At 35.8% G+C, this 27,767-nt stretch overlaps 1 protein-coding gene across 2 annotated transcripts; it reads left to right on the forward strand.

Moving 5' to 3' along the window:
• Positions 1-421: 421 nt before the first annotated feature.
• LOC100889970 (actin-related protein 8) lies at positions 422-27,767 on the forward strand. 2 transcript variants are annotated; one of them, XM_030972302.1, is made up of 12 exons: positions 422-534; positions 3,213-3,383; positions 4,174-4,284; positions 8,911-9,015; positions 9,793-9,966; positions 13,834-13,944; positions 15,267-15,382; positions 16,127-16,280; positions 17,715-17,951; positions 21,758-22,016; positions 24,655-24,821; positions 26,303-27,767. In XM_030972302.1, exons 1-12 carry the CDS (start codon positions 526-528, stop codon positions 26,444-26,446), a joined length of 1,758 nt encoding a protein of 585 aa, XP_030828162.1. In that variant the 5' UTR covers positions 422-525; the 3' UTR covers positions 26,447-27,767. The 2 variants fall into 2 exon arrangements, with proteins under 2 accessions (XP_030828162.1, XP_030828161.1); XM_030972301.1 differs by lacking the exon at positions 422-534 and adding an exon at positions 598-1,019.

Below are 27,767 nucleotides of genomic sequence, written 5' to 3' on the forward strand. Positions count from 1 at the left end.
TTTGGGGGGGGGGGGGGACAGATTATTATATTTCATTAAGCAATTATCTATTTTGTTTACCTTAACATATTTTTTGAAAGAAAACAAATGAACATGAAATGACTAAATAGTGTATTACTCTTATTGTTCTAAACGAATAAGGAAATGTATAAAAGATCGAGTTGTTTTGTTTAATTAGCAATTGATGTTAAATATAATAAGAATTATACTTTTGTATTGTATTCCAATTATTCCGAGTGTGACGTCAAGTCAGTATGATATGTTAATTGCATGATTTTATTAGTTGTACTTGTACTACCTCTGGTATTGAGGAAATAAAACACCTTACAAAAAATAAAACAAACAAACAAACAAACTACCGGTAAACCCAACAAGCATAGAGCCATTTATACTATTCTATGCATATTGTGTACACAGGGAATCAAACATTTCTCTTTTTGGATTTGCCTGTAATAAGACACCATTGAGTCCGATCGGAGTTGGAGAAATTCACAAGGACTTGTGCCTTAATTTCTTTAAACAGAGATGGCTGAGGTAAGTACACTTTCACCTTTTACATTATGATATATATTATGTCTATGAGAATATTTGTTCATACACCTAGCTGAATTCTTGAAGTGTAAGCGGGAAACGGCTTATTATGTCTTTGAGAAAAGTTGAAGCGCAAATGCTGTGACTACGGCTCTACGCACCCGGGAGTTCCCCGGCCAGCGCATGGAAGAAATCGCTCTCGATCGTCTTTCCCACCACAGGCATATGTTCAGCATTACTATCTGGCGCTGCGCGTTGCACGCTTGCTGTGAATTAATTTAAGATGGGCAACACTGTATGGTGGTGTGACCAAAGCTCGCGTACAATCAGTAAAAGCACTTAAACAGGAGAACAATTATACGCAATGCCTGTGTGGTGCATGGTGGGACTGAGACACCGGAATCTTTGACTCTTTTTGAAATTTGACTTGTTAGACTTTGTTTTGAGCACCATCGACAACTCCAAAGGTCAAAATGCGACATAAAAATGTGAGTAAGCTAGCTTTTCCACACTTTTTATGATTACAAATTGTGAAAATCAGTTTATTAGAGGGGAATTGACTTAGAAAAATAATGATAAAATTTCAATTTCTTACGCGAAAAACAACCTGCTTTCACCGTATCTGTGTTTGTGAATTTCAGTACTATAAATGGGTTTCGTAAGAATACAAATTTAAAAGGGGAAAGTGGAGAGACAAAGAGAAAAAAGTAACAACTCATGTATGGCTGAGAGAGAGGGAGTTAGAGAAACACTCCAAAACGAATGTAGAGGGCCAGTGATGATAATTTAAAGGGGGAGCCATGGGAGGGGGGGGGTGGGGCTTGTAGTGAGATGCAGGAGATTGGGAGGGGGCTGGGGTTGACAATAATGTTCTTACCTTGGGGTTCTATCGTTTCTTGCCGCTCAGCCACAACCACCCTCCTGGCCTGTGGATCTGCACAAGGCAGCTCCTTACCACCCTACCTCATCTTCAAGGAGAAGAACATGACAACCTAGCCGCCTGAAGGATGTCTACCTGGAAGCTGGTTCAAAATGACAGATAGCAGATGGAGTAAGAGTGTAGTAGTCGGGGACTTCCTCAGCAAACACTTCATTTCATCCCTGCCAGATCAAAGCCCAGAGCAGAGAATACTACCCCTCTATGATGGCCATAAGAGCCATATCGACGTCCCCCTCATAGATGAAGCTCGACGGAACAACATCGTCCTATACCTTCTGCCACCCCCATACCAGTCACATACTCCAGCCTTTAGATGTCGGTGCTTTGGCCCAATGAAGGCTCATTTCAACCGACAGTGCAAAGACTTTCTGTCTGATCATCTGGGACCGTCAATTACAAGATATGACCTGTGCAGGCTCATAAGCCATTCATACTGTACCTCCAATCAATGAGAAGGGGAAATCTGGAGGGAGTCTTCAATCCAGAGGCTGTAGACATCGTAAGGATGACAAGACCGACTACAGTAACAAACTGTGAAGGTCACCCAGCAGGTCGCCCATTCAGCAGCAACGTGGAAGCACTCTTAGCCAGCAAAGAAGCATCCCCTCCGACAAAGAAAACAAACCGGAGAAAGCTACGTGCTGCACCCGAATACGAAGCTGGCGGACTAGCCATAACGGAAAATGGAATTTTTTTGACAATTTTCTGTTCAAACATCCGGTGAAAGACCTGCACCTAACCACAGCAGTGTCCAGGATAATGGGAATGACGAGAGATGTTTACAGTTCCATCCCGATGAACCTTCTACAGAGAATGATAATGACACTAACATCATTTGGGCGGAATGTGTATCCTGCCAGCACTGGGTCCACCTTGGACGCTGTGCAGGAAAGGAGGAAGTAAATGACGATGACTTATTTCGTTGCCCATGCTGTTTAACCAAACCTTCAGCAATCCATTTTCCAAATTTTCTATTTTTATTATTATTTTAGTATCATCCCCAGGACCATTTCATAATCTGTAACGTGCACACACATAATCGTAAGCGATATATTATTATACAAATCAATTCATTTAGTTATGCTTTGATTGTTTTTCAATTAAATATAACACATAGTTGATGTATAAATCGATTATAAATATGTAACTTATAAAAATATAAATATCTAAATAATGAAATATATGAATATGTAAAAATGTGAATGTGTCAATATGTAAAATATCAATATGTTACAATGGTTTTAATATTAAATTTTTGTGTAATATTATGTAAAATATGTAAAAGAATTTAATGAATCATTCAGCAATAAATGTATATGAAATAAATCAATTCGAAATGATAAATGTAAGTATTAAAAATTAAATGTTCTCGACGAACATGATTAAACAAATTCATGTACAACTGAAGACCTCTACCACTTTGATTTTGCCTCTATATTTCTTTATATTCTGGGTGAATTCCATTTTTTTTAAAACTATTAATTCCCAATATATTTGTCATGATTGTTGTGTGGATGAAAGAGTCGAGCTAGTTACGTTTCATTAGAAAAAAGATTGTGGAGCTCGTAAAACATATTTATTTTCGTGCTGTAGCACTGACTAAGCATACATATATATTTGATTTTCCAGTCTGGTGGCAACCATTTCCTTTCAAGGAACACTCAGCAGAAAATGAGCCTTAGTCACAAGAATTTTCCTCTCAATTACCTCTTTTTCCTATGTCCCCTATTATCTCTGATAGCCACTGCATCAGAGTTCGGTCATTGTGATCCATCCTGGTTCTTACTGGCTGCGTATTGGACGTGCCTCGGACCCTTACCCAGTAGCAGTTCCACAGGTGATCGCCAGACGGCATCGTGGTCCGCAGCAGGACAGGTTTGAGGAAAAGCTTCTTCACAGGAATGGGGTCGATGTAAGTGTATCAGAAAAGTCTACTTCTCTGATTTAGTGAGAGATGATATACATGTACACATGGGGGGGGGGGGGGGTGTTGGAGGCCATGTACATGTAATGTCTCTACATTGCATGCAGAGAATCACTCAATTTTATTACACGATGTGCATATCCGTTTATCAAATTCTAAAGATCCTTGTATTGCCCATTCAGCTCGCCCAATACAGGGACTGCATCTTTAACAAATGGAGAACTGAAACCTCTGTCTACCGGTAGGTTCTTTTGTTACACCTAGTTTGGGGTTTCAATTTGAGAAAAATATGAATATGATGTATTTCGAGCATAGCTACTGTTCATATTGTTATCCCATTGTAAATTTAAGATGGTTTTAAAGTTGACACTGTAGATTTAATCATTTTGACAGAAGAAAAAAAAATCCACATAAATTATTTAACTGTATACCTGTAGTCTGCTTTCACTATGAACATGACGGACAAAGAAAGCGGACAAAATATACAGTTCCTCAGGTAGACAAAGGAACATCCCTTCACTGCTATTATGTAAAAATGTGTAGAACAGGTGAATATGCATGTGACACCTGTTCTATGTACACATTTTTACATAATAGCAGTGAAGGGATATTCCTTTGTCCACCTGAGGAACTGTATATTTTGTCCGCTTTATTTGTCTGTCATGTTCACAGTGTTTATGGCTGCGAAAAATGACAGATTTGCAGAAATCTCCGACTATCACTATACCAGCAGCTGGTGATTAATTAATTTTATTTTACAACCTTTCCCCTTTATCAGCATTCTGGCAGCTCCACCCAGAGAGAGCAGGCTTTGAAGATGGTGGAACAGGCCATTTGGTCACGTAAGACATCGCAAGGACACAGGAGAGAAAATGTACACACGTCAGAGGTGAGTGTTATCCAAGGTCGCCACTATATATAGGCTCCAAGAGTAATGCGCACATGGTAATCGTTAGGCTCACAAAGAGTCTAGCAAGCTGTGCCTACCTCACAGACAATTAGAATTTGATTATTTATTGCTTTGCCTCACTATTTATAAAGGCAAAACATAGAACTGAATAAATACTGAGATGTGAATTTACAACTACAACGTTCCATTACGCTGTACTTACCGATTGAGCTAACGATGGGTTGATGAAAGGTGGGTTTGCGTGATTATTTATTGCTTAAAGGTAAAGACCAGTATTGGAAACGCCCCAATTTCAAAAAATGAAATACAAGCTCTTATTACCAATCATGTGAAAGAATATGTTTTGAATAATACATGATGGGTCATTCCATGTCAAATCACCCAAAAAATCTGAAAATCTTAACCCGACCATTTTTGATTTTCATGAAACTTAGTGTACTTGTTGAGTGTGATCTCACAGCACCAAATCCAAAATTTTAGGTCAATTGGGTGAGGGGTTTGGGAGATACGGCCAACCAAATTTTGAGATTTTTTCAAAAATGGGGGTGGCGGGCCTACCTTTGAACCCTTGTATCTCGGGATCTAATGGGTCAATCTTCACAAAATTTGTAGTGCTGGAAAGGGTATTCAATAAGGATTCCAAATCTGCCGCCATTTTGAAAATTTATACATGACAGTTGGGGTACTTTGACCTCTTGACCTAAGATTTGACCTTGAAATTGACCTTGTGGATCACGTGACCTTGACAACATTTTTCATGAAATGTAATCTCTGACATGTTCACTTAAACATATAAAAGTTTTAGAGATATAATATTTTTTGTTTAGGAGCAATAAGGATTGAAAGTATATATATATGGCACTGGTTTTTTTAACTTATACCAAATGTGTCCACAAATGGGTCCAAAATGAAATTATGTTTACTCACTTCAAACTTCTATTTTTAGGATCAGGACTAATCATATTTTTGAGAAATGCAAATTCTGGACCTTAATCTATCTCCTTATTTATTCACCAGTTATGAATACTTTGAGTTTTTACAATTTTATTGTGAACTATAGCATAACTTATAACTGTGATATTAAACTCATTTGCTATTAACTACACCTTTAAATATGTTGGGTCTTTAAGAATATGTTTCAGAGATTATTCATGCAAATTTTTGAGTTTCTATCTTGAAAAATACAGATTTTGTGTCCCTTGAAAGTGAAAAATAGCTCCAAATTAGGGTTTTGACAATAAAAAGTTTTTATTTCATTAGGTAAAATGCTTTTTTCTTAGGTCAAACTTATTTTATTATAACAACTGATGATATAAGTTAAATACATCCAAAAAAATTGGGGAACCAGTGCATTGCCTAATAATTTTCATATGTCACACCACTGGTGTTTCGGACGTTACACACTGTTAACATCATAACTTTATTCAAGTTAATTGCTTTTCTTTAGGTATTATTGACCTAAGTTACATTAATTGTTTGCAGAAAAATATTTCTTTAACATTTATTGAAAAACTTGTGTAGTTTTAATTAGTTATGCACATACACCTAGTTTGTCTTCATCGACTACTCAATTTATGTAAGGTATACTGTTCATTTCAGGAACGTGTAGTTAAAAATGCTTATGTGATCTAACAAAGTGAAATATGGAGCTAATAGCAATTGTAGTCATCACAACTCCTAGAAAATTCAGTTACAAACATACTCTCTTTTGCAGGTTATGAACAACAGTGTACAATATATATGCAATAGTTTGTTTCGGATGTTACAAGATGTAAACATTTCAATCAGATCATCAATTTCTTCAAACTTTACAACATAGATGTTTAATCGGCTTGCTTTGTACTTTGCCTAAAACTAGATTCATGTAGTGTGTCATTCAATAATATCACTATCACATACATGTACAGTATGTACAGTGTAAGCAAAACATTACAAAAATACTTTTAACAAATAAAAGTATATAAAAGTATCCCCAGCCATTTAAGTAATTAGAAATATGGGAATCCTAATTCATTGTACATCCCGATATTCTTGCATAAATTTGAGGAAGTTACTATATCTTTAGGATCATGAAATGATCATTAACATGTACATTTTGTTATGAAGGTCAAGCATTTGAAAAGTATTTGTACGTAAGGCTAGTACATTTGAGGGTAGTTCATCCAATGAAAGGATAAAATTATGAATTAATTAATTTTGAAGAGGCTACACCTTATTTTCATGTTCATGCTTTAATTACCCCCACAAATTGGTAATCCATTTTCTTGTCATTTGGAAATTTGGCAGATCTACAGCTATGTCAACATTATGTTGTACAAGTTTCTATAATAGGTATCGGATACCGATTACTGATTATTGTTTTATAATGGAAGCCTTTGTGCTCATCAATTGTACATGTATGCAACCAATGAGTGTGTCATGTAGTGTGCAAGCCAATTTCATAAAATTGCTTGATAAATTGTTATCATTATTAAGTGTAAATGCCAATTCCAGTTTTGGATAATGGCAGTATTAATCCTTTCTACATAGATTAGTTACATGTACTGAGTGCCCTTTTTAAAATGTATTTTCAGATGAAAATACATATTTTTCATAAATTTTTTAGAAAAACATTTTAATTTGCTTGATTTTTATCAACTTCATATACCTGTATCATATCCATGTCATGACCATGCACACTGGGTATTGCTTAAGTGGGTGATTTTTATTTTTGTAACCTACCAGATGGTGTAAATTGACCATACAATTTTTGGTTATATAACATCATTTGGAACAACCTCTATAAAAATGAAAACCTCATGATTTGCAAACACACACCAATGTAAATAGCAAAAGGAGAGGTTGAACAAATGAAATTTGCTATTCTCACATCTATCATTGCCCCTCATTTGAACTAGTTAAAGTATGAAAATGTCTGTTAACAGTTTAATGTAACGTCCGAAACGTGCTAACAGCATACCAGAAAGTGCTGTTAAAGTGTCTGAATATTTGTTATGAGTCACTTTTGTTGAGATTTTTTCTGATAAATTACAATTAAGGATATACTGAAGCAGCCAGCCATGCCTTGCATCACAAAGTGTGGCTTCAATATTTTATGTTTTATAAGTCAATTTTGCAGAAAATTTAGATATTTTACGGATTATTTGATTTTTGGCATCATATTTCTACACATTTTTATATTTAAATCTGAATAAAATCATCAAAATAGTGTTTTTAACAGGAGTGTCCATTGTGAAATGTTAACTTGCAGATATGATCGAAAATTAGGTGAAATTTGTCGACTTTGTGTTAACAATAAAATTGTGTAACGTCCGAAACACCATTCTTGTGATTACAAAAAATTAATGGATTTGAAAGACCTGATTTGTGTTTTGACTTGTGTTAAGACTCATAATAATTTATTTCATAATGATTTATTCACTCTAGATACCTTAAAATATGGATTATTATCATTTTATTGGTATTTTTTGTTTCGGACGTTACATTTGTTTCGGACGTTACAACTGTTAACGGAAAAGTGGTTTTAACTATAAAATAGTATTGTAGTAATGTATTGCAAATTTCTTTGTTTTGGTGGGTAGCTGCCATGAGATGTTAACAAAATGTTATGATAGATATATCCTGCTGTTCATATATTTTCTGCTACTTCAACTTGAAAATTGTTTCGGACGTTACAAAACTGTTTACGGAAAATGAGACGACTTTTTCAAATTTTGAGTATATTTCTAATATAAGCGCTACTATAATTAAATTACATTTTCTTTTAATATAATCATTTGGAGCAACTAATAAACTCACTCAAACCATATACAATCCCATTAATTTGTTGTCCTAGTGGGTTAAATGAGGGTCTACATTGTTTACGGAAAATGTAACGTCCGAAACGCCATTTTCAATTGCACTTTTCCATTAAAATAGGGGAGTTGATTCAGATTACTGTTAAGTTTCTTTAAGATCCACTCATGCTCATTAATCATCAATAGAAAAAAATCATATTGTTTGTGGCTATATATTTTTTCAGCTCCGACCAAAATGGCATGTCAATTTTGTTACAAAATTCCGTAAACAATTTGCTGTTCAGGGATACCTCATGCGCATAAAGCAACGATGAAAATTTTTCGTTAAGCTATGGGAGGTTAACCTAGGTCCATGCTACTAGAAAAAGTTGTTACTGATTTCTAGTTCTTTATCTTTGGAAAGTTACAGGCTCTCAAAGGGCCATTTAGGTATTTGGTCATAGTTAAAAAAACCAGTGCCATATATAAAGGGGGGGGGGGGGACCTTTCCAGGGGGGTAATTATCCTAGAACCGACTCAGAGGCCTAAAGCCATACATCCTATTAACCCTTTAGGCCTATATGAACTTGTCATTTTATTTTCTATTCAAGTACTGCTGACATTTAGAATGGATATGCCTAGAACAAAAAAGCATGTGGAAGATGTATGTTATACTGTGCATATTGCATGTATTGTATACATTATGATAGTATAGGGTTTATTGTGAATATCTGTAAGTATGGATACTTAAATGGCCTTGATGCATGCTACATCTAAAAATCAAATCATATACATACTTATAAAAGCAATATTGTATTTTGTATATTAGATCCATAGCTACAATGATTCTGTCAGTCATCAATCAGTTGATGAGTTCACTGATATGTCATGGACGAACACTTCAGACAACACAGATCACTTTGTTGGGGATCAGGTAAGTACGTTTAAAAACATATTAGGTTACTATCAAGACGATAAATCATAATTCTACTTTTTGCCATAGTTTTCGAATCGGGTAAAATTTCAGAAGAATTTCAACTAGCGCTTGATCATGCAAAAACTGATTAATGGAGGGGACTTTTGTACGTTCATGTATATACATGTACTATTTTTCTGCTACTATGACCCATGCAATTCCTACTTGATTTACTCTTTTGTATGGCCTCAAACTCTATGGCCCGAATTCACAAAGCAAGGTTTGAGCGCAAACCTCCTTTTGTTCTTTACAAACCAGGTTTGTAAAAAACGTGTAAAACGCGTCATATGACGTACGAAAACCAAGGTTTGTCAACAAACCTCCTTTGTGAATTTGGGCCTTCCTGGTGGATTAAGCTCAAGATATCCTGGTAACGTAGACACAAAATAATACAGAATTTGTTTGTTAGTCTTTCTTAATCCAACCAAAGTCAGGAGTATAGACTAAATCATATTTTTGTAGTAAACTGGAAGGTAATTATATGTTTGTTTGTTGTTTTTTTGGTGGTGGTACATGTAAATTCTTTATGTATATCAACTTGATGTTTCACAAAATACAGCTCCTTATTTTATATTTGTAATTTCTTTCATTTGGTTTAACTATAAAGTAGACTCCTAATAGGAGTATACGTTATAGTTAAAGTTTGATTTGTTATCTGTGTGTCTAGCGAAAGCCAGTGCAACTTATGGACTGATCTGCTGATCTGTTGTTGGTTTTTTGTTATTTTTGTATTAGGCGCTTTACCTTGAAAACTCAGCTGATTTCAGTATCCACTGGCCAATGAAGCGGGGTCAGTTGAACCTTCACTCCAGAGTGGGCGGAACTATATCTGCAGTCATCCAGGACCTGTGTACGATATGGGGTCATGTATTAGACAAAAGTTTGGGGATTCCAGCTGGAGAATTAAAGGTATGGTCTCTCTCTCTCTCTCTCTCTTCAGTGTTCCACTTTTATAGTGAATCCATTTAATTTGTTTAAAGAATTGTTCAAACTTTTCCGCTACATCTTACATGTACATGTACTACTATCCCTCACTTCAGAAAATGTACTAATCAGAGAACTAAAAAACTGCCAACTTAATGATTGAATATAATTTCTGAAGAAGTCTAAAGAGGACAGAAACTTAAAACAGAGACACCCTTTTTCCTATCTTTTGCGAATATGGTGTAAAAGTAAACAAGAGCAAAAGAGAGGATAGAAGGTGTATTGTATATTGTATATTACGTTTTTGATGAATGAAATCCTGTTCAGTGATTGGTCAACATAGCATTATATGACCAAACATAAAATTGCTATGATGTTACCGATAAAAAAAAAAGTACATATATAGTGCACTATACCATGGATGACGTCATAGACAAATTATTATTATTATTTTTATGAAGGTTGGTTTGAAAAAATTAAAACAAACATATCATACATAAAGTGCTATTCCTGCCACCTCGATCCATAATTTCAACTAGAGCCTCTCAGTGCATGGTATATGTGTTTATTATAAATGTATATGTATACATCAGGCCCAATGAAGCATAGCCAACTTATTAAAGAGTGGATAGTTATTTAAGCTTCATTGGCCATGATATACATATATATATATACAATTCAATTTTGATAATCCTCTGTCATGATAATATACAAATAATGATTAGAACAATTGAAATAATAATTCTATGAACCGTTTCAATCTCATTTCTTCAGATAGTGAATTCAAAATTACAAATTAATTTGAAGAAATAAAATTGAAACCAGTCATAGTAACAAATGAACTCTCAAGAATTTGTATTTTTTTATTTTTTTTAATCATTATTTGTATATTACCCTGACAGAGGATTATCCAAATTGAATTGTATACATATATCATGGCTATTAAAGGTAGCATAACAGAGTGGGTAGATATGTATTCTCCATTGGTCATGATATATGATAATTAAAACAATTGAAATAAAAATGTAAGATTGAAACTGCTCGTGGTTAAGAAGTGAACTCTCAAAGATTATTATTTCAATTGTTTTTATCATTATTTGTATATTACCGTATTACTTTATCATCAAAATTGAATTATGTTTGTGTATATATATATATATATATATATATATATCGTGGCCAAATAAGTATGGCCAATTCATGAAATAGTGGATAGATCTGTATACCTGCTGTACATAGGGTTATGGTTTATGTGGATTTTGTATAGCCTCCATCACCAAACAAGTACATGTTCTAAACAGACCATGCAGGTCAACCAGGAAGTGACTGGCCTTGGTTTTCAATCATTGTTCATATGTATTTAGAGGCATGGCCAACTCATAAAGGAGTTGGTAGATCTGTATATATATCTGCTGTATTCACAAAAATGTAGGGTCATAGTCTCACGTATCATCTCACCATCACTGAGCCAGTGCACGTTCTAAACAAACCATGCAGATCAAACCATGAAACGACTGCACCCACCTTGGTTTTCAATCATTGTTCATATATATATATATATACATATATAGAAACATGGCCAACTCATAAAAAGTGGGTGGATCTGTATATATCTGCTGTATTCACAAAAATGTAGGGTCATAGTCTCACGTATCATCTCACCATCACTGAACCAGTGCACGTTCTAAACAAACCATGCAGATCAAACCATGAAACGACTGCACCCACGGCCCACCTTGGTTTTCAATCATTGTTCATATATATATATACATATATAGAAACATGGCCAACTCATAAAGAGTGGGTGGATCTGTATATATCTACTGTATTCACAAAAATGTAGGGTCATAGTCTCACGTATCATCTCACCATCACTGAGCCAATGCATGTTCTAAACATAACATGCAGATTAAAGTACAAGTCCACTCCAAAAATAACTTACTTTCAATAGAAGCAGAAAAATCAGACAAACCAATCAAAAAAAGTTTGAGCAAAATCAGATAATAAAGGAGTGGGTAGATCTGTATATATCTACTGTATTCACAAAAATGTAGGGTCATAGTCTCACGTATCATCTCACCATTACTGAGCCAGTGCATGTTCTAAACATACCATGCAGATTAAAGTACAAGTCCACTCCAAAAATAACTTACTTTTAATAGAAGCAGAAAAATCAGACAAACCAATGAAAAAAAGTTTGAGCAAAATCAGAAAATTTATATTGAGTTTGAGTTTATTGAGTTTATTGATTTCACATTTCACATGCAGAAATAATACAGATAACAAAATATACATAAAAGACATATTGTTTCATAATATAACAAAATGATTATATTAATTGACAAGGTAATCATCACATTTGTTTGACAACTAATATCATTTAAAGGAAACCCAGATAAAAGTACAAACTGTGAAATGTGCAGGAACCTATAGAAAAGCAGAGCTTGTAAAGAATAGGTTCCTGGGCGACTTGAAAAATAACCGGGACAGAAAATGTTTACTGTAGAGAGAGGTACACAATTAAAATTAAGACGGTAGTAAAGAAGGTTATGAATTTTTGAAAAATTATGTAAAACAATAGAACAATGGAAATCACTACACAAATTGCCAATTTGGTTATCAGTTTGTGACGTCGTGTCCTTACTATTTATCAATTACTTTATATAGTTTAATCCCATTAATTTCTCTTTTTATCCCCCAAAACTTGATTTCCCCATGCCTTTGTCCAGGTTATATTATTTGTATCATTTGCGTGCATGGCATTGCACAAAATATTTTATGAACTTTGAAGAATTGATACTATTTTCTGAATATTGTGTATTCATAATTATTGATTTTTATCTGAATAGTTTATCAAAAGTCACATTTTTCATGATTTAACTGAAAACAAATTACTCTACATTAGTGCATCCAAACAAAAACATATTACTATCAATCTAACCTGGATGCTGGTGTGAAGAAATCAGATTCTTAGGGGGAAAATAGAAAATTTATATTATCAATATAAAGAAAACAATTAGGGGATAGTGAGGACATGACGTCATAGACTCATGAGTGAATTTCCATTTTCCAATATGTCTTGTGATTTTCATTGTTCCTTAGTTTTACAGACTTTTTCAAAAATGTATAACTTTCTTATTAGATATCTGAGTTTGCTCAAACTTTTTTTGATTGGTTTGTCTGATTTTTCTGCTTCTATTGAAAGTAGGTTATTTTTGGAGTGGACTTGGCCTTTAAGCCAGAAAGCGACTGCACCCCGCCATTGTTTTCAATCATTGTTCATATATTTATATAAAATATATAGAAGCATGGCCAACTCATAAAAGAGTGGGTGGATCTGTATATATCTGGGTCCCGTTTTGTGAAGAGTTAGGGCCAAATAACAAAAATGAAGTGTTTCTTGTCCCTGCCCTCCCCCTTTTTTTTGCTACTGGTATTCAGAAGAAAAAAAGGGAGAAAAAAAAGCCTGTGATATACATTTTGTTTAAATAACTTCAAAAGTGTTACAAATCATTTGTTTTGTCATACATTGCATCAGTATACTCACATAGCACAATATCTGTGAAAAAATAGGCTTGGCCAGCAATAATTAGCATGGCAGCCATCTTGCAAAAACTTGCAAAAACTTGCAAAAATAGTAAATAGTAATGCCCCACCTCCTTTTTTTTTTTTTAATCCGGACGAGAAATACATTATTTTTTTTCATTTGGCCTAAGATAAGTCATAGTTTGCTTTTTTGTGGGTCAATAATCCTGAAAATGTCCCCCAACATCCTCTCTCCCTATTCTCAAACCATATTTTTCTTATCAAATTTTCTGCCAAGTAATATCTCACCATTGTTATATTTTGCAGAAGTACAGAGCAATCCTTTTAATCCCTGACATTTACCATAGACCACACATCAAGGAACTTGTCAGACTACTCCTAACTCATTTAGACTTTGAAGCAGCCATCGTCCATCAGGTATGTCCTATTTTGGAATGGTTTGACTTGCTCCTTAAAGATGAAGTTGAGTTCTGATCATGTGATTGCATTGTGAAAGGTGGAATCGATCCGAAAAGGTTGATCATCTACCATATAGGTATTGGTGTGTACTGCAAGGTTCTGGAATCATCAAAATGATAAGAAGTTTGGCCCAGTCTTGGTAAAGTTGCAAGCACTATACACAGAAAGATGTATATGGGACTACACGAACATGTGGCGTTAAAATCTGTCCCAATTTTTATGTTGTTACATACCATATTTAGAATATTATGGCATTTGAAGAGCCATGCTTTTCAGGGAACTTTTTTTTATCTGACGTACTTCCACACTTGCATAATACAATGACAATTTTTTTTTTTTCATTGAATATCTTGGATGTCCACGTAGACACCTTGAAAAGTCATTGTGGTTTTACTTTCTCATCCAATATGAAAACATAAAAAAAAAGTTATTAGTAAATTACATTGTGTTGAGGAATAGCCTTCTTCTTAGTTACTGAGGATAAAAGATAATGTACTGAATATGAAATCATATAAAAACAAAGTTATTAGTAAATTACATTGTGTTGAGGAATAGCCTTCTTCTTAGTTATTGAGGATAAAAGATAATGTACTGAACATGAAAACATATAAAAACAAAGTTATAAGTAAAATACATTGTGTTCTTGTGGAATAGCCTTCTTTTTCTTATATCTCCTCTTAGTGACGTCTTTGTAATCTCTTGATCTAGAATACTCATAGATTACTACAATACTAAAATTATTCATGATTTATTTAACCTTTGGGAAACTCTGATCTTCTATTGGTTAAATGTGAAATAATTAGTTCCATTGTGCATTTTGTTTATTGGCATTGTTTAACAATGTTGAATCTGAGATGCATGGCCCTACGTGTTATCAGTGTCTGTGATATTGTGTAATATTGAGGCCCTAAAAACATTGCGCTTCAAAATGATTATGAATTGCCTCAAAAAAGTAAAAATCTTTGAGTGACCGGTTTTACCATACTCATTTTTCCCAATAGACTGTAGTGTTATAAAAACCATTAGGAAGCGAATTCTGAAATTTCTGATTCCAATAATAGATATCTTGATAATCAGACAGGCGATTGGCTTGTTAAAGTCATGGGATTCATGTATGACCTAAAGGTTTATAATTATGATTGCAGGCAGCATGAGCTTAATCCTGGAATTTGTTGACCGGTAGAATCTGAGGCAAAGTCACCCAATCCTTTAGTACTCAACTGCCTGTCTGTTAATGATAAACCTTTCACTTGTTTTAATATCCAAACTTTTTTTGGTAGGAATCTGTTTGTGCCACATATGGTAGTGGGCTATGCAGTGCCTGTGTTGTAGATGTCGGTGACCAGAAGACGTCTGTATGCTGTGTGGAGGATGGTCTGTCACATCGTAATACAAGGTGAAAAGAAAAAGAAAATCATGATAAGATGAAGCGTATGTTAAGGATGAAGTTGATCTGGTCATGCGATAAAATTGTGGAGAAACTGTTCAGAAGTAATTTGGAAAGGTTGAGGGGTGTATACTGTGAGCGTTAGAATCACCAAAATGATTAGGAATTTGCTCGATTGTGCTGATAGATACATGAACTGCACACAGAAATGGATGCATGGGACTACTAACACATGTGACATGAAGAGCAATGCTGAAACACGGAGACTCATAAATTTGTTTGTCATCTCTACCAGAAACCCAACTAAAAATGCATGTGTCTGATATTTGTCAAAACCGGCCTTTAGCTGCTATGTCACGAACATATTCATCCATTCTTATATTTTCAATCCAGCTGTAAATCAGTCACTGCCAGTGATTTATCCTTAGCTAGTGACCTTTTGTGACAAAGAAGGGAAATAGAATTAAAAAATAGAACTTCAAAATGGATTTTCTAATTGCATACCTATTCGTCCCGCGCATTACTCTGACTGTAGCTGAGCTGTCATACTATACCAGTATTTTGAATTCTCTATCAATTTTTTTTATTTTCTTCCTATGCCTGGTATTTAGTCAGTTTTATCTTGTCTCTAAATAGCAAGGGCAAAATACTGAGTTTAGTACGAGATTACTTCATTTTTAATACGGATTTTACATCTTATGAACATTTCTAAATGATGTATTAAATCCTGTATACTTTGTATTCATTATGCAGGGTTTGTATGACATATGGGGGGAAAGACATCACCAGGACCTTTACATGGCTGTTAGAGAGAGCCCGCTTTCCCTACAGAGAGTGCAAGCCAGAGAAAACGATGGATGCACTGCTGTTGGTTGAATTGAAAGAAACATTTTGCCATCTTGATCAGGTAAATTCAAGGTCCTTTGATATATCAGTCCTTCCAAATCATGTTAAATTGGTGATGATTTCTTATACTGCTGTAATTATTGTATTAAGTAGTAGTAGTATTTGTAGTAGGACTTGTGGTAGTAAAAGTAGTACCGGTAGTAGTAATGGTAGAAGTAGTAGTAGTAATAGTAGTACAGTAGTAGTAGTACAGTAGTAGTAGTATCATTAGCTTTTTTAGAGCTTACCGGAGCTAAATCACTCACTGCTCCCATGTATTTCTACACTGAGTAGTAGCAGCTACTTTGTAGTATTATTAGAGTAGTAGTAGTAGTGTTACTGTTAGTTGTAGTAGTAGTTTATTGTGTTCTTGTTCTTGTCTGTGTTCGTGGTCGTGTTAAGGCCTGTTCAGATATGCCACCTTAAACCGGTGCCACAAAGACTTTTTTTGTTGTACATGCATGTAAATGAATAGCAACTGTGTGCAACAAAGGTCGTACCCGTAATTCACTGAGCTCTGTGTGAAAACAAACAGAAATATGAAGCGTAATACACTTACGTCATCATAAAAACTACTTTTAAACGCTGTGGCTCACCGCATCATAATAATAATAATAATATGTTCTGCGCCTAGAAACAAAGTATTAAGCGCATTATAAATGTGAGCTTTATTATTATTATCATAACTGAATGAGACTTTACCATTATTGTTAGTTATTATTATTATTATTTTTATTTATTTGACCAGTCATAACAAAAATAGAATCCACAATACCTTGTGGCAAGATAAGAGACAAATCCATCAAAAGGAGTGGGAGAAACAAGTTAGTCAGGGTCAGTGCCAGGCCTGATAAAAACCTGATTTAAATCGGTTTCCCGATTTTTTCCCGATTTTTTTTCTTTCTTCCTGATTAAAAAAAAAAAAAAAAAAAAAAAAAAAAAAATCCAGATTTTTTTTTTGCCTTGAGGCATGTACGCCCACATGTCACATGAATATGGCACAAATAGAATGAAACATGGATCTTTTTAACAATAATGAGATGGGAGGAATGACAGAAATGCCAACCCGCCATGATTTTCAGGGAGCCTCTCTGACTTTTTTTTTTTTTTAACCGGTATACGTCACTCCACACAAATTTGAATGCCTCCCTGATTTTATGGAAAGATAATTCCTGTCATGCTGTATGCAAGTGATAGAGATCTCCCTGATTTATAAATGAATCCTCCCTGAAAGCTGAATGTAAAGGTTGGCATATCTGGGATGAAATTAATGGCATTTGACTGTGTAGGCTATGCCTTTTGGGACGAAAAGACAAGAAATGTTCAAAAAGAAAAATCTGGAAAAATGGGGAGGGGATCTATATGTATTCATCTTCATCGTCATTTTGATGGCGTATCATCCAGAATCTCACTTTAAATTAAAGAGGTATTGATGTATTGATCTATTTTTCATCAGGATTTTGATGGCATACAGATTCTAGATTTCCAAGTTTGCTACCCAAACCAGCCCACACTGACCTACCAAATGAAACTCGGTGACGAGACCCTTCAGGCTCCGATGGCCATCTTCTATCCGCAGCTTTTTGGGGTGGTGAATGAGAAGATGACTTTCACCCAGCAGCGAAACCAGGGTGATCCTGAGGACATCCACGATGAGCTCTATCTGCTGCAAACACAGAACCAGCAGCAACAGGTATCAATAGGCCTGTCTTGATCAGCTCGAGATTGCCAAATAACTCGCTATTTTAACTATCCCGATCGCAAATTATCTAGCTAATTTGCCCCTTCATCAGCCTGCAGTTGCACTTAGCGGGATATTTCAAAATATTCTACTGTTTGGCAAAATATCCCGCTTTATGTCCGGTGCCTCTTCAACAGCCCGAAGACTCGCACTATGCGCGAATGCTGAGCAAAATATCTCGAGCTAATTTCTCGAGCTTGAGTTTCGAGGTCGAGTCTCGAGCTGATGAAGACGCGATTTGTAGCTTTGGGCTTATTTCCTAAATCAGAAATAGCGGGCTATTTGGCAATCTCGAGCTGATGAGGACATACCTTCTGGGAACCCGATTCTCATTACGAGGGTGGACAAAGAATAACTAATTAATTTTTTTAATAAGAAATCGATGTGCTAGAAATAAACATGTTTGTTAAAAGGTCAAACAAAACTAGAACATGAGGGTGACGTCACACAAATTATTCTCAGCATAATTTTTTTCTCCAAGAAAAGGAATTAATACTTCAATTTTGACAACAAATAGGAAACGGATATGCTATATATAAACATGTTTATCGAAAGGTGAAAGGAAACTAGAAAATAAGGATGATGTCACACACATTATTCTTGTTATTTATTTTCCAAAAGAAAGAATTTAATAATTTTATTTTTACAGCAAATATGTAACAGATGTGCTAGAAATAAATATATTTATTGAAAGGTAAATTCTGGGTGATGTGGGTGTCAGTAGTCCTTTGATAACTATCTTAACAACAGATAGGAAAAAGTTGTACTACAAATAAACATGTTTTTTTAAAGTTAAAACGAAACTTGCGCATGTTGGTGGGTTCAAACAGATTATTCTTGGTGTAGCTTATTTTCCAAGAAAAAGAATTAATAGATTAATTTTTGACAACAAATAAGAAATTAATGTGCTAGAAAAAACTTGTTCATTGAAAGGGAAAAGGAAACTAGAATAGAGGGTGACGTCGCACACATAATTCTTGATGTAATTTATTTTCCAAGAAAAAGAATTAATAATTTAAATCTTACAACAAATAAGAAATGGATGTGCTAGAAATAAACATGTTTTTTGAAAGGTTAAAAGAAACTAGAACACAATGGTGTTGAACAACCAATTCGATCATTGCCATGTGGGCAGTGGGAACTTATGAAATTACTCCTAAAATATCATTCTTCAGGATATATGATGAATGAATCCTTAAAAGTTGGTTTGTTTCCTGGCAAATGAAAAATAGCCAAACTATCACTCCTTTATAAAGATAGTGACTGTGCTATAATGGAAAACTATTCATGCCTATTAAACTCTATCACTATATACAAGACGTAATTATCTATGCCCCCAGCAATCTGTTATTAGACTAATGCATTCAACGCAGTACACAGTTATTGAGGTTACTTATCATATTTTATTGAACATATGAACATGAATGCAGGTTACTGGTGGAATAAATATAGATTATTAAAATTCATTTGGCACGGTGGGCTGCAGCATTACTGCAAAACGTTTGGGTATATGGTTTATGGTAGGGCATGGCTTGATTTATTTAGTTCATACTTCTGTGAAAAAAAGCAGGTTTTAATGGTGAAACTCACGGTTGATGATGCTGCAAGTATGAAGTGCCACAAGGGTCAATAATATTGGTTGAGTACACTCAGCAAAAAAAGAAAGAGAGTGGACAGTATTTACAGTTTAAATTTATAAATGAGTATTTGATGTGAGTGTAACTTTCATATATCAAAATAAACATAAATTAATCATCTTTTAAATGATATGCAATTAGAATCATACCATTCCTGCATTTGTGAGCATAGCCATTTAACAATAAGGGAATCTCTGAAAGAACATTGCAAAGAAGAGGCATCTATCTGGCCATTTAAATGTTGATGAGTATTGGGAAGTATCCTAGGGCGATAGCATGACATTGTTTCTCATTCTTTGTTTTCATTGTCGAACAAAAATGTCTCACCGATAAATATGTTTGTTAACATTTAAATGGCTGCTTTTGCAATTTTCTTTATCAGACCATCTAACGGTTAAATGAATCTGCCCATCCAAGTCTGAAAGTTCAAAACTTGATCTTAATCGATGTTGTAGAGTATAAATTTTTCTTTAATTATTGAATTACATGTAATAGACAGTTTATATTGACAAATTGAACAATGAAAAGTGTCCAATTTTTGTTGTTGCTGAGTATATTTTAGCAGAATTAAGCCAATTATTATGGAGCCTTTGATTGGCAGGCATTTGGTTTTAATACGGCTTAATCTAAAGGTACGCACAAATATATAAGGGCTCATTTATTTCTTGAGATGATGTGTTATAATGCTAATCTATAGCAGGTGAGACTTATGAAATACTAGTACATGTAGCCGAATGTATGGTATCATGCAGCCCTACTTCTGAAGGGAAATCAAGACATCATCACGCAAAGCGAGGAAGTAGTAGGTACAATAGAAAAAAGACCTTCAACTTTGGTATATCTTGATGAAACCCTACATCTACATCTACGTCCACGTCCAGAGTGTTCCGCTTAAAAAGAGGAAAGAAGAAAAGAAATCTTAAATTTGAAAAGCCGGAAATATAATGATATTATATCAAACTTCAATCATTCAAATGAATTTAACATTGCTAAATAAGGTATTGATATAGTGAAGTTCCCACAAAAGGTGCAATATAAAGCGAACTGACTGTCACAAGATCAATTCAAAGCTGACATAAAAGGGAGAAAGATGCCAAAAGACAACCCCCCCCCCCTCCCACCCCCCTCAGGAACGTAATCACTGTGTCCCACAGGAGAAAGAAAGGAAGACCTCACAAATGGAAAGGACAATAGCCCCCCCCCCCAAAAAAAAAAAAAAAAAAATTACACCCAAGGACCCCCCCCCCCCTCCCAGGACAATCATAGCAAACCATAGCAAGGACAATTATCCCCCCCCCCCCCCCCTGTTTACTAAAGAGGAAGTCCACCCTGAAAATATGTTGGTTTTTAATAAAAAAGGTTTTTTTTCGGGGGAGGGGGGTGTAATTGTCCAAGGGGTAAAATGTCCTCAGGGGGGGGGGAGGATCAATGGCCGCGGGCGTTATTGCCCCTAGGAGAGATTTTCCTAGGGGGTAATTTTCCGGGGGTTAATTGTTCTCTGGGTGGTTGTCCTCCGGTGGGGAGGGGGGGAGGGGGTAATTGTCATTCGTGGGTAAATGTCCCGCTGGTAATTGGAGATTTCCGAGGGGGTTATTGGCCTAAAACCAGTGACTACGTTACAAATGACCTCTACAGAGAAGCCTAGAAGTTATTATAAAAAAGAAGCAAAAAAAGAAATAAAAAATGAAAATGTTCAGTGGAAGGACACTTGATCTTATCTCATCTTGAAGCCCTATAGACTGAAGCTCTCCATCCTTGAGATTACCATTGTTCCGTCATCTTCAATAGAATGTACATGTCTATCAATGTTGCATCCGTTAACCTTCAATTATATGTGATGGAGGGAAGTACCAATATGAATGTTGAAAATGGTTTCCTCTCATTTAATATTAATCCATTTTCTTGTAACCATCGCCCTCTGCTTTTACTAGCACAAAAAACAGAAAAATCGAAAAATTTGCTACTCAACCAACTAGCAGAGTAGGTTTCTTCTTCATTTTTTTTTTAAAAGGGGGATTATTTCCTTGCTGTTATAAAGAACCACAAATATGGAACAATTATTATATGTTTATGTATATATTATTATTATATGAAGTAAATATATTAATGTTTGTTTGGCAGGCAACAAAGCTAAAGACCGACAATGGTGTTTTCATGCGCGATGACCCAGCCTGTATACAGACCAACTCGGAGGGCCTGACATTAGGAACTGTCACTCAAAGAACCAGCTCTCCATTGATTGGCCAGTGTCAAGGTGATATGTTGGTGCACGCCGAGGAGGCCCCGCCCCCCATCATATCACGCCGGATCTCCACCTCTCAGACTCTAGACAAGCCGCTGGGGTTGGATCAAGCTATCCTATACAGCATTGATTGCTGCGGTAAGTAGGGAGGACTGGTTTATGGAAGTCAATTTAGTGCTGGGACCGTGTACATGTTTATCCGTGTACACGAACCTCTACACGTGTAGAAAATTCACTACACGGATGAATGAAAAAGAAAAAAAAATGACCTGTTTTTCACCATTATAAATTTCTGAAGTCAATATTTCACAAAAATATCTGTCATTAGTCTAAAATAAATTTTGAATTCCAATGCTACTTCATTCAATAATCATTTCCATACACTCTACAATTTTGATCCAATGCCGTCTAAATTTCCCACTTGCCATGGTACTTCAGCAGGGCAAAATAAGCATAATGTATGTGATGTTTATCTTGCAACTTGTATCTTGTAACACACAGATAGGCAAGTACCTGTCATTTTGCCATGTTAAAGTAATGGCTTCTCAACTCTAAGGCTAAGCCTCCCGCTCAGTTGATAAAAGGTAGAGTTTTGCATGGCTTCAAATATAGAAATATAATGTGATTGAAGCCAATACCACAACCTGATGCATTAATCAAGTCAGGCAAGCAATTTAATTTTTTAATGTACGTAGATCCTGGAAATTCTAGATTTTTTCTCTCCAAGTGACCGGAGGCAGTCATTTCCTGAAGTAGTAGGTGGAGGCATTGCCCTGAAGGCAGTCAATATTATCACATCGGACATCTAGAGCAAACAAGAAACTCTTAATATCTTACTCTTAAATTACCGTAATTAGCGTTGTATAAACCGCCCTCGTGTATTCGCCATTAACGACTCTGTCGGCAGCAAGCCTGGTCCGTGTTAAAAAAACCCACGTGGGAAGGCCTTTTATTTCACTGCGAGGTGCAGCTGAATGTGTAAGATCATTAATGTAAATTATAAAACAGAGGACCTAGGATAGAACCTTGTGGTACACCATGTAATAGAAGAAAAATTGGAGGAATTATTATTATAAACTACATATTGAGATCACAGACAAATTTGAGTGTTGTTCTAGTTTCCGAGTGATGAGTCAACACACCGATTACTGAGCTGGGAGACATTGCCAGGCATAGCGCCAGATGGAGGGGCATAAATCGAAACTTAAATTTTTTTTTCTTTTGTGTACCATGTATAAACCGCACCCCCGACTTTGAATTTTTTTCAGCAGCAAAAAGGTGCGGTTTATACACCGTTAATTACGGTATGTAAAATACAGTAGCCTACTCTGCACAGGGTTTCCTAGCATGAAAAGTTGCAAATACATTGTCAAACCAGCACTGTGCATCCAGTGCTTGACAAAATTTTCGATACACTGCTAACAGTGTGCCTTGGATGTGATTATTACGTCACAATAGAGTGCACGCAAAGTGCTCATTTTCTCTGCACAATGAAGCTGGATGTTGGCTCTACATATTATTATCCGATAGTCTAACACGCATTTTGCCATTGACTTTTCTGATCGAGCAATATACCTTGTTCATGGGTTCACTATTTATTGATATTGACTGGCAAATTGCACACAAAATTCCATTGAATTATCTGAGTGGTCAATTTTTTTTCTTTTTCGCCAGTAGTTTTTTTGGCTTATCAAACTTTGAGGGCAATAACATTTAAAAATTGCCCTGCTCAGATGTCTGATACGGTTAATAATAAAGTAATAATGACTGCTATGAGAGACATAGTTGTTTTTATACGCTCAAGGGGAGGTTACATGATCATGCTATCGCCCCGAGGCGTGCCGAGGGGTGATACTGAGTATGATCATGTAACCTCCCCATGAGCCTATAAAAACAACTATGCCTCAAATATTAAAGCAGTCATTATAACTTTTATATACCGAAAAGGGTCATAGAATACATGTGCGACTTAACAATCATGGTAATCAAGTTTGTTTACGCTATCGAGACCTAGTCTTAATAGGTTGTCTGATCGTGCACCACTCGAGTTTGTGTGCTAAAATCCTTCCCTTTGAGATTGCACGCATATACGTAAAGTGCCAAAACTGGTCAATAGTCTTTTGAAAAGGGCCTTAGGACAATTTTATACCTCACTTTAGAAATCTAGCCTTTCCCGTAAATGCCAAAACTGGTCAATAGTCTTTTGAAAAAAGCCACTTTTCAAAAGACTATTGACCGGTTTTGGCATTTTAGAAATGGCTAGATTTCTAAAGTGAGGTATAAAATTGATGTTATGTGGAATAAAATGAAATATAGCTAATATATGATCGATAAATTATCCATTCATACTGGTATCTGCTAAGTCTAAATTTCCCATTTGCCATAGTACTCCAACAGGGCAAAACAAGCATAATGTACGTGATGTTTATCTTGTAACCTGTATTTAGTAACACATTTAGATAGGCAGGCACTTGTCATTTTGCCATGTTAAAGTATTGCCCACACAACTCTAAGGCTAAGCCTCCCGCTCAGTTGATGAAAAGTATGGTTTTGGCATCAAATTTAGAAATATAATGTGATTGACTCCAGTGCCACAACCTGATGCATTAATCAAGTCAGACAAGTAATTGACTGTTCTTAATGTACGTAAATCCTGGAAATCCTTGATTTCTTTTTCCTCCAAGTATGTGGAGGCAGTAATTTCCTGCAGTGGTAGGTGGAGGCATTGAAGTTATCCTTTGATGCATGGTTTCACCCGGCACGTTTTGTTTTGTAGCTTCCGATGAAACGAAGAAGAAGATGTACAGCTGTATACTGGTGGTAGGAGGAGGCGTGGCCCTATTCCAAGGCGCGGCCGAGATGCTGCAGCAGAGAATACAAACCAAGATGCCCCCTTCTTTCAGAAGAGCTGTGGATAGAGTCGAGGTCGTATGCAAGTCAAAGGTCAGTGTTGGGTACCTTTAGGTATGTCATTAGTTGTGCCATTCTGACACAGGGTCAGATGTTTGTATTGTTTTATGTGCTGTTTTGGAGGATTTCATTCTGTTTTACCGTAAATCTATGAACAGTTTGAACCATTTTATTGTTGATGTGCAATGAAGCCCCCCCCCCCCCCCCCCCCCCCCCCCCCAGAAAAAAAAATTTTGTTGTCAATGCCCGACATTATTTGTATGTACCAGTATCAAGATGAGACTGAAGTGGTACCTTACTCATATATTAAATCCTAACTTTATTTGTATTTTACTTGGAAAACCTATGGGAACTTCCTTTAGTACAGATGTCAACAGGAGTCTCCTACTCTACAGAATTTAAGTTTTATTTTTATGAAGTAGCCGGAGGAATTATGTTTTCGGGTTGTCCGTCCGTCTGTACGTACATCCCGTTCTCGTGAGTCCATTATCTCAAGAACTGACTGATGGATTCCCTCCAAACTTGGGTCATGTATGTATCTTGCAGAGCCAATGGACTGATTAGATTTGGGGGTCACAAGATCCACAGTCAAAAGTCACAGGGCTGATGATGTATGCAAAAATAGCTCTTGATCGCGTTATCTCAAGAACCCATCAATGAATTCCCGCCAAACTTGGATCATGTATGTATCTTGCAGAGCCAATGAACTGATTAGATTTTGGGGTCACAAGATCCAAGGTTAAAGGTCACAGAGCTGATTTATGTATGCAAAAATAGCTTGTGATTGCGTTATCTCAAGGACGGATTGATGGATTCCCTCCAAACTTGGGTCCTGTATGTATCTTGCAGAGCCAATGAACTGATTAGATTTTGGGGTCACGAGGTCAAATGTCAAAGGATATGGGGCTCATTATGTATGCGAAAATAGCTTGTGAAGGCGTTATCAATAGAACCGACGGATGGATTACTATCAAACTCAAAACATGTATCTTGCAGAGCCAATGAAGTGATTAGATTTTAGGTTCATGAGGTCAAAGATCGAAGGGTCAAACATGTATATGAAAAATAGCTTGTCATCACATTATTCTGAGAATCTTTTAGTAGATTACAATCAAACTTGAATTTAAAAAACTGCTTCTGTTTTGGTTTGTAAAATTGCTCCATGGCGGAGGCATCATTTTCGACTGCGCGCAGTCGAAGGTCCATCTAGTTTGATAGGGGTTTTAAAGATTCACAATTCAATATTTCTCTCGCTCATGTATATCTTTAATGATAATCGTCATATTCAATGACAATTTCATAGGCTGTCTATTTTGTCAGAAATGTGATGTATGATATTCATTTTGTGCTTCTTTAATCAGTAGACAGTAGACAGTATTACGCTAAACATTTATAGTATCACTTTAAATATTGAAAATGAAGTTAAGAATGAGGTTTTCAATTCAATTTAATATGACCGTATCACTCAGAACAGTCTGAAGATGATAACAATGGTTTTTGTGTTCATCCTGCAGGAACAAGACCCGAGGGTGACGTGTTGGAAAGGAGGGGCCGTCCTGGGTTATCTAGACACAACTCAGGAACTATGGATCAGCAGGACAGAGTGGGAACGCGAAGGACTCAAGCTTTTGAGAGAACGATCGCCATTTGTCTGGTGATGGATAGATAAAAGGACAAATCTTTCCATCGATGGTGTTGCCAAATGTAAGGGAGAGAGAGACAGGCAATGTCCAGGATAATCGTCTATTGGCTAGGACGTTTTCTGCTGATACAGACTATCGCCATTGCAACGTGAATGGAAAGAAGGGAAAGAGGCTGACTGGATCATTCCACGGATGGACTCAGTATTTCATTGAGGAAACCGGCAGATCTCCATGGGACAGCCTGAGAGAACATTCAATGGAGCCATTGAAAATATGTGTTGAATGAATATCAAAGGGCGAGCCAACCCTTGAAATAAGTTCAGTTGTATGAAAGCAGGGAAATAAAATAATTCCAAATCTCAAATCTCAAATTTGGTACGTGGATTGTGACGTAGACACAGATAACTCTGCCCTTTGTAGTGTACAAAATATTATTAGTGTCTGTTTTTCTCCTGAGTACCTCCCCCTTCGGGCACTTTTCAAAATATATTATGGATAGCATAATGATAATGGTTCCTCCAAAGAGAAAAAATCCCCCCCCCCCCCTCCCGAGACATACATTTTTGAAAGAAAAACAATATGAGTCATTTTGTATGTTGGAACAAATGGGAAAGTTGTACACCACTGCATCACAGAGATATTACTGATTCAGCCAATTTGAAGAGCCCATACCTATAATGATGACAACTTTTAAAAAATGTGTTACTTTCTTCTTTTTTGTCCGATTTCATTCAATTTTTCACCAGTCTGCTTCTCTGATTTTTCTGCTTTGTTTTAGAGCAGTTTTCAAGGTTGGATTTCCCTTTCATTTACCTCCAGCAGGTTGACAGTGTCTGAGATTTCTCATGTGGGGAATGTTATGATGCTTTATACAGAAATTGAATATTATACTATAATTTATTATTATTGCATTGATTTTCTTTCCCCTATTCTGTAGTGTTTACTCTGAATTATCAAGTTGTAACACCTGCCTGTTCCGCGATTTCAAAATGACATCATGCTCACAGAAAAAAAGATAGTTTGTAATTTTATCCTGTTATTTATCATGGAAAAAGAGACAATTTATATTGAAAAACCATAGGATGGGTTTTTAACCAAACTTTATAGGGTATCAGAGGTTAGAGGTCAAAGGTCACATCTTCATAAAGTTTTCAACCACTCTCTGCTCAAGTATGTTTTAGCATGATGAAGATGAACAGAAAAGAGTTTAGTTTCATGAGGTCATATGTCAAATGTCACATGATCTTAGGTTAATTGAAAGTTGACGGGGGCGTATTGACGACGCAGTCACACTCATCTAGATTCCACTCATTAAACATTCGACTTATTTTGTTAA

Source organism: Strongylocentrotus purpuratus, unplaced genomic scaffold (genome assembly GCF_000002235.5).
Source record: "Strongylocentrotus purpuratus isolate Spur 01 unplaced genomic scaffold, Spur_5.0 spur5_scaffold_6, whole genome shotgun sequence".
Taxonomy (NCBI): domain Eukaryota; kingdom Metazoa; phylum Echinodermata; class Echinoidea; order Camarodonta; family Strongylocentrotidae; genus Strongylocentrotus; species Strongylocentrotus purpuratus.

Coding starts and splice junctions, on each gene's coding strand:
- LOC100889970 (XM_030972301.1), top strand. Junction 15,383..16,126: donor CTGTCACATCGTAATACAAG/GTGAAAAGAAAA, acceptor TTCATTATGCAG/GGTTTGTATGACATATGGGG. Junction 22,017..24,654: donor ATACAGCATTGATTGCTGCG/GTAAGTAGGGAG, acceptor TTTGTTTTGTAG/CTTCCGATGAAACGAAGAAG.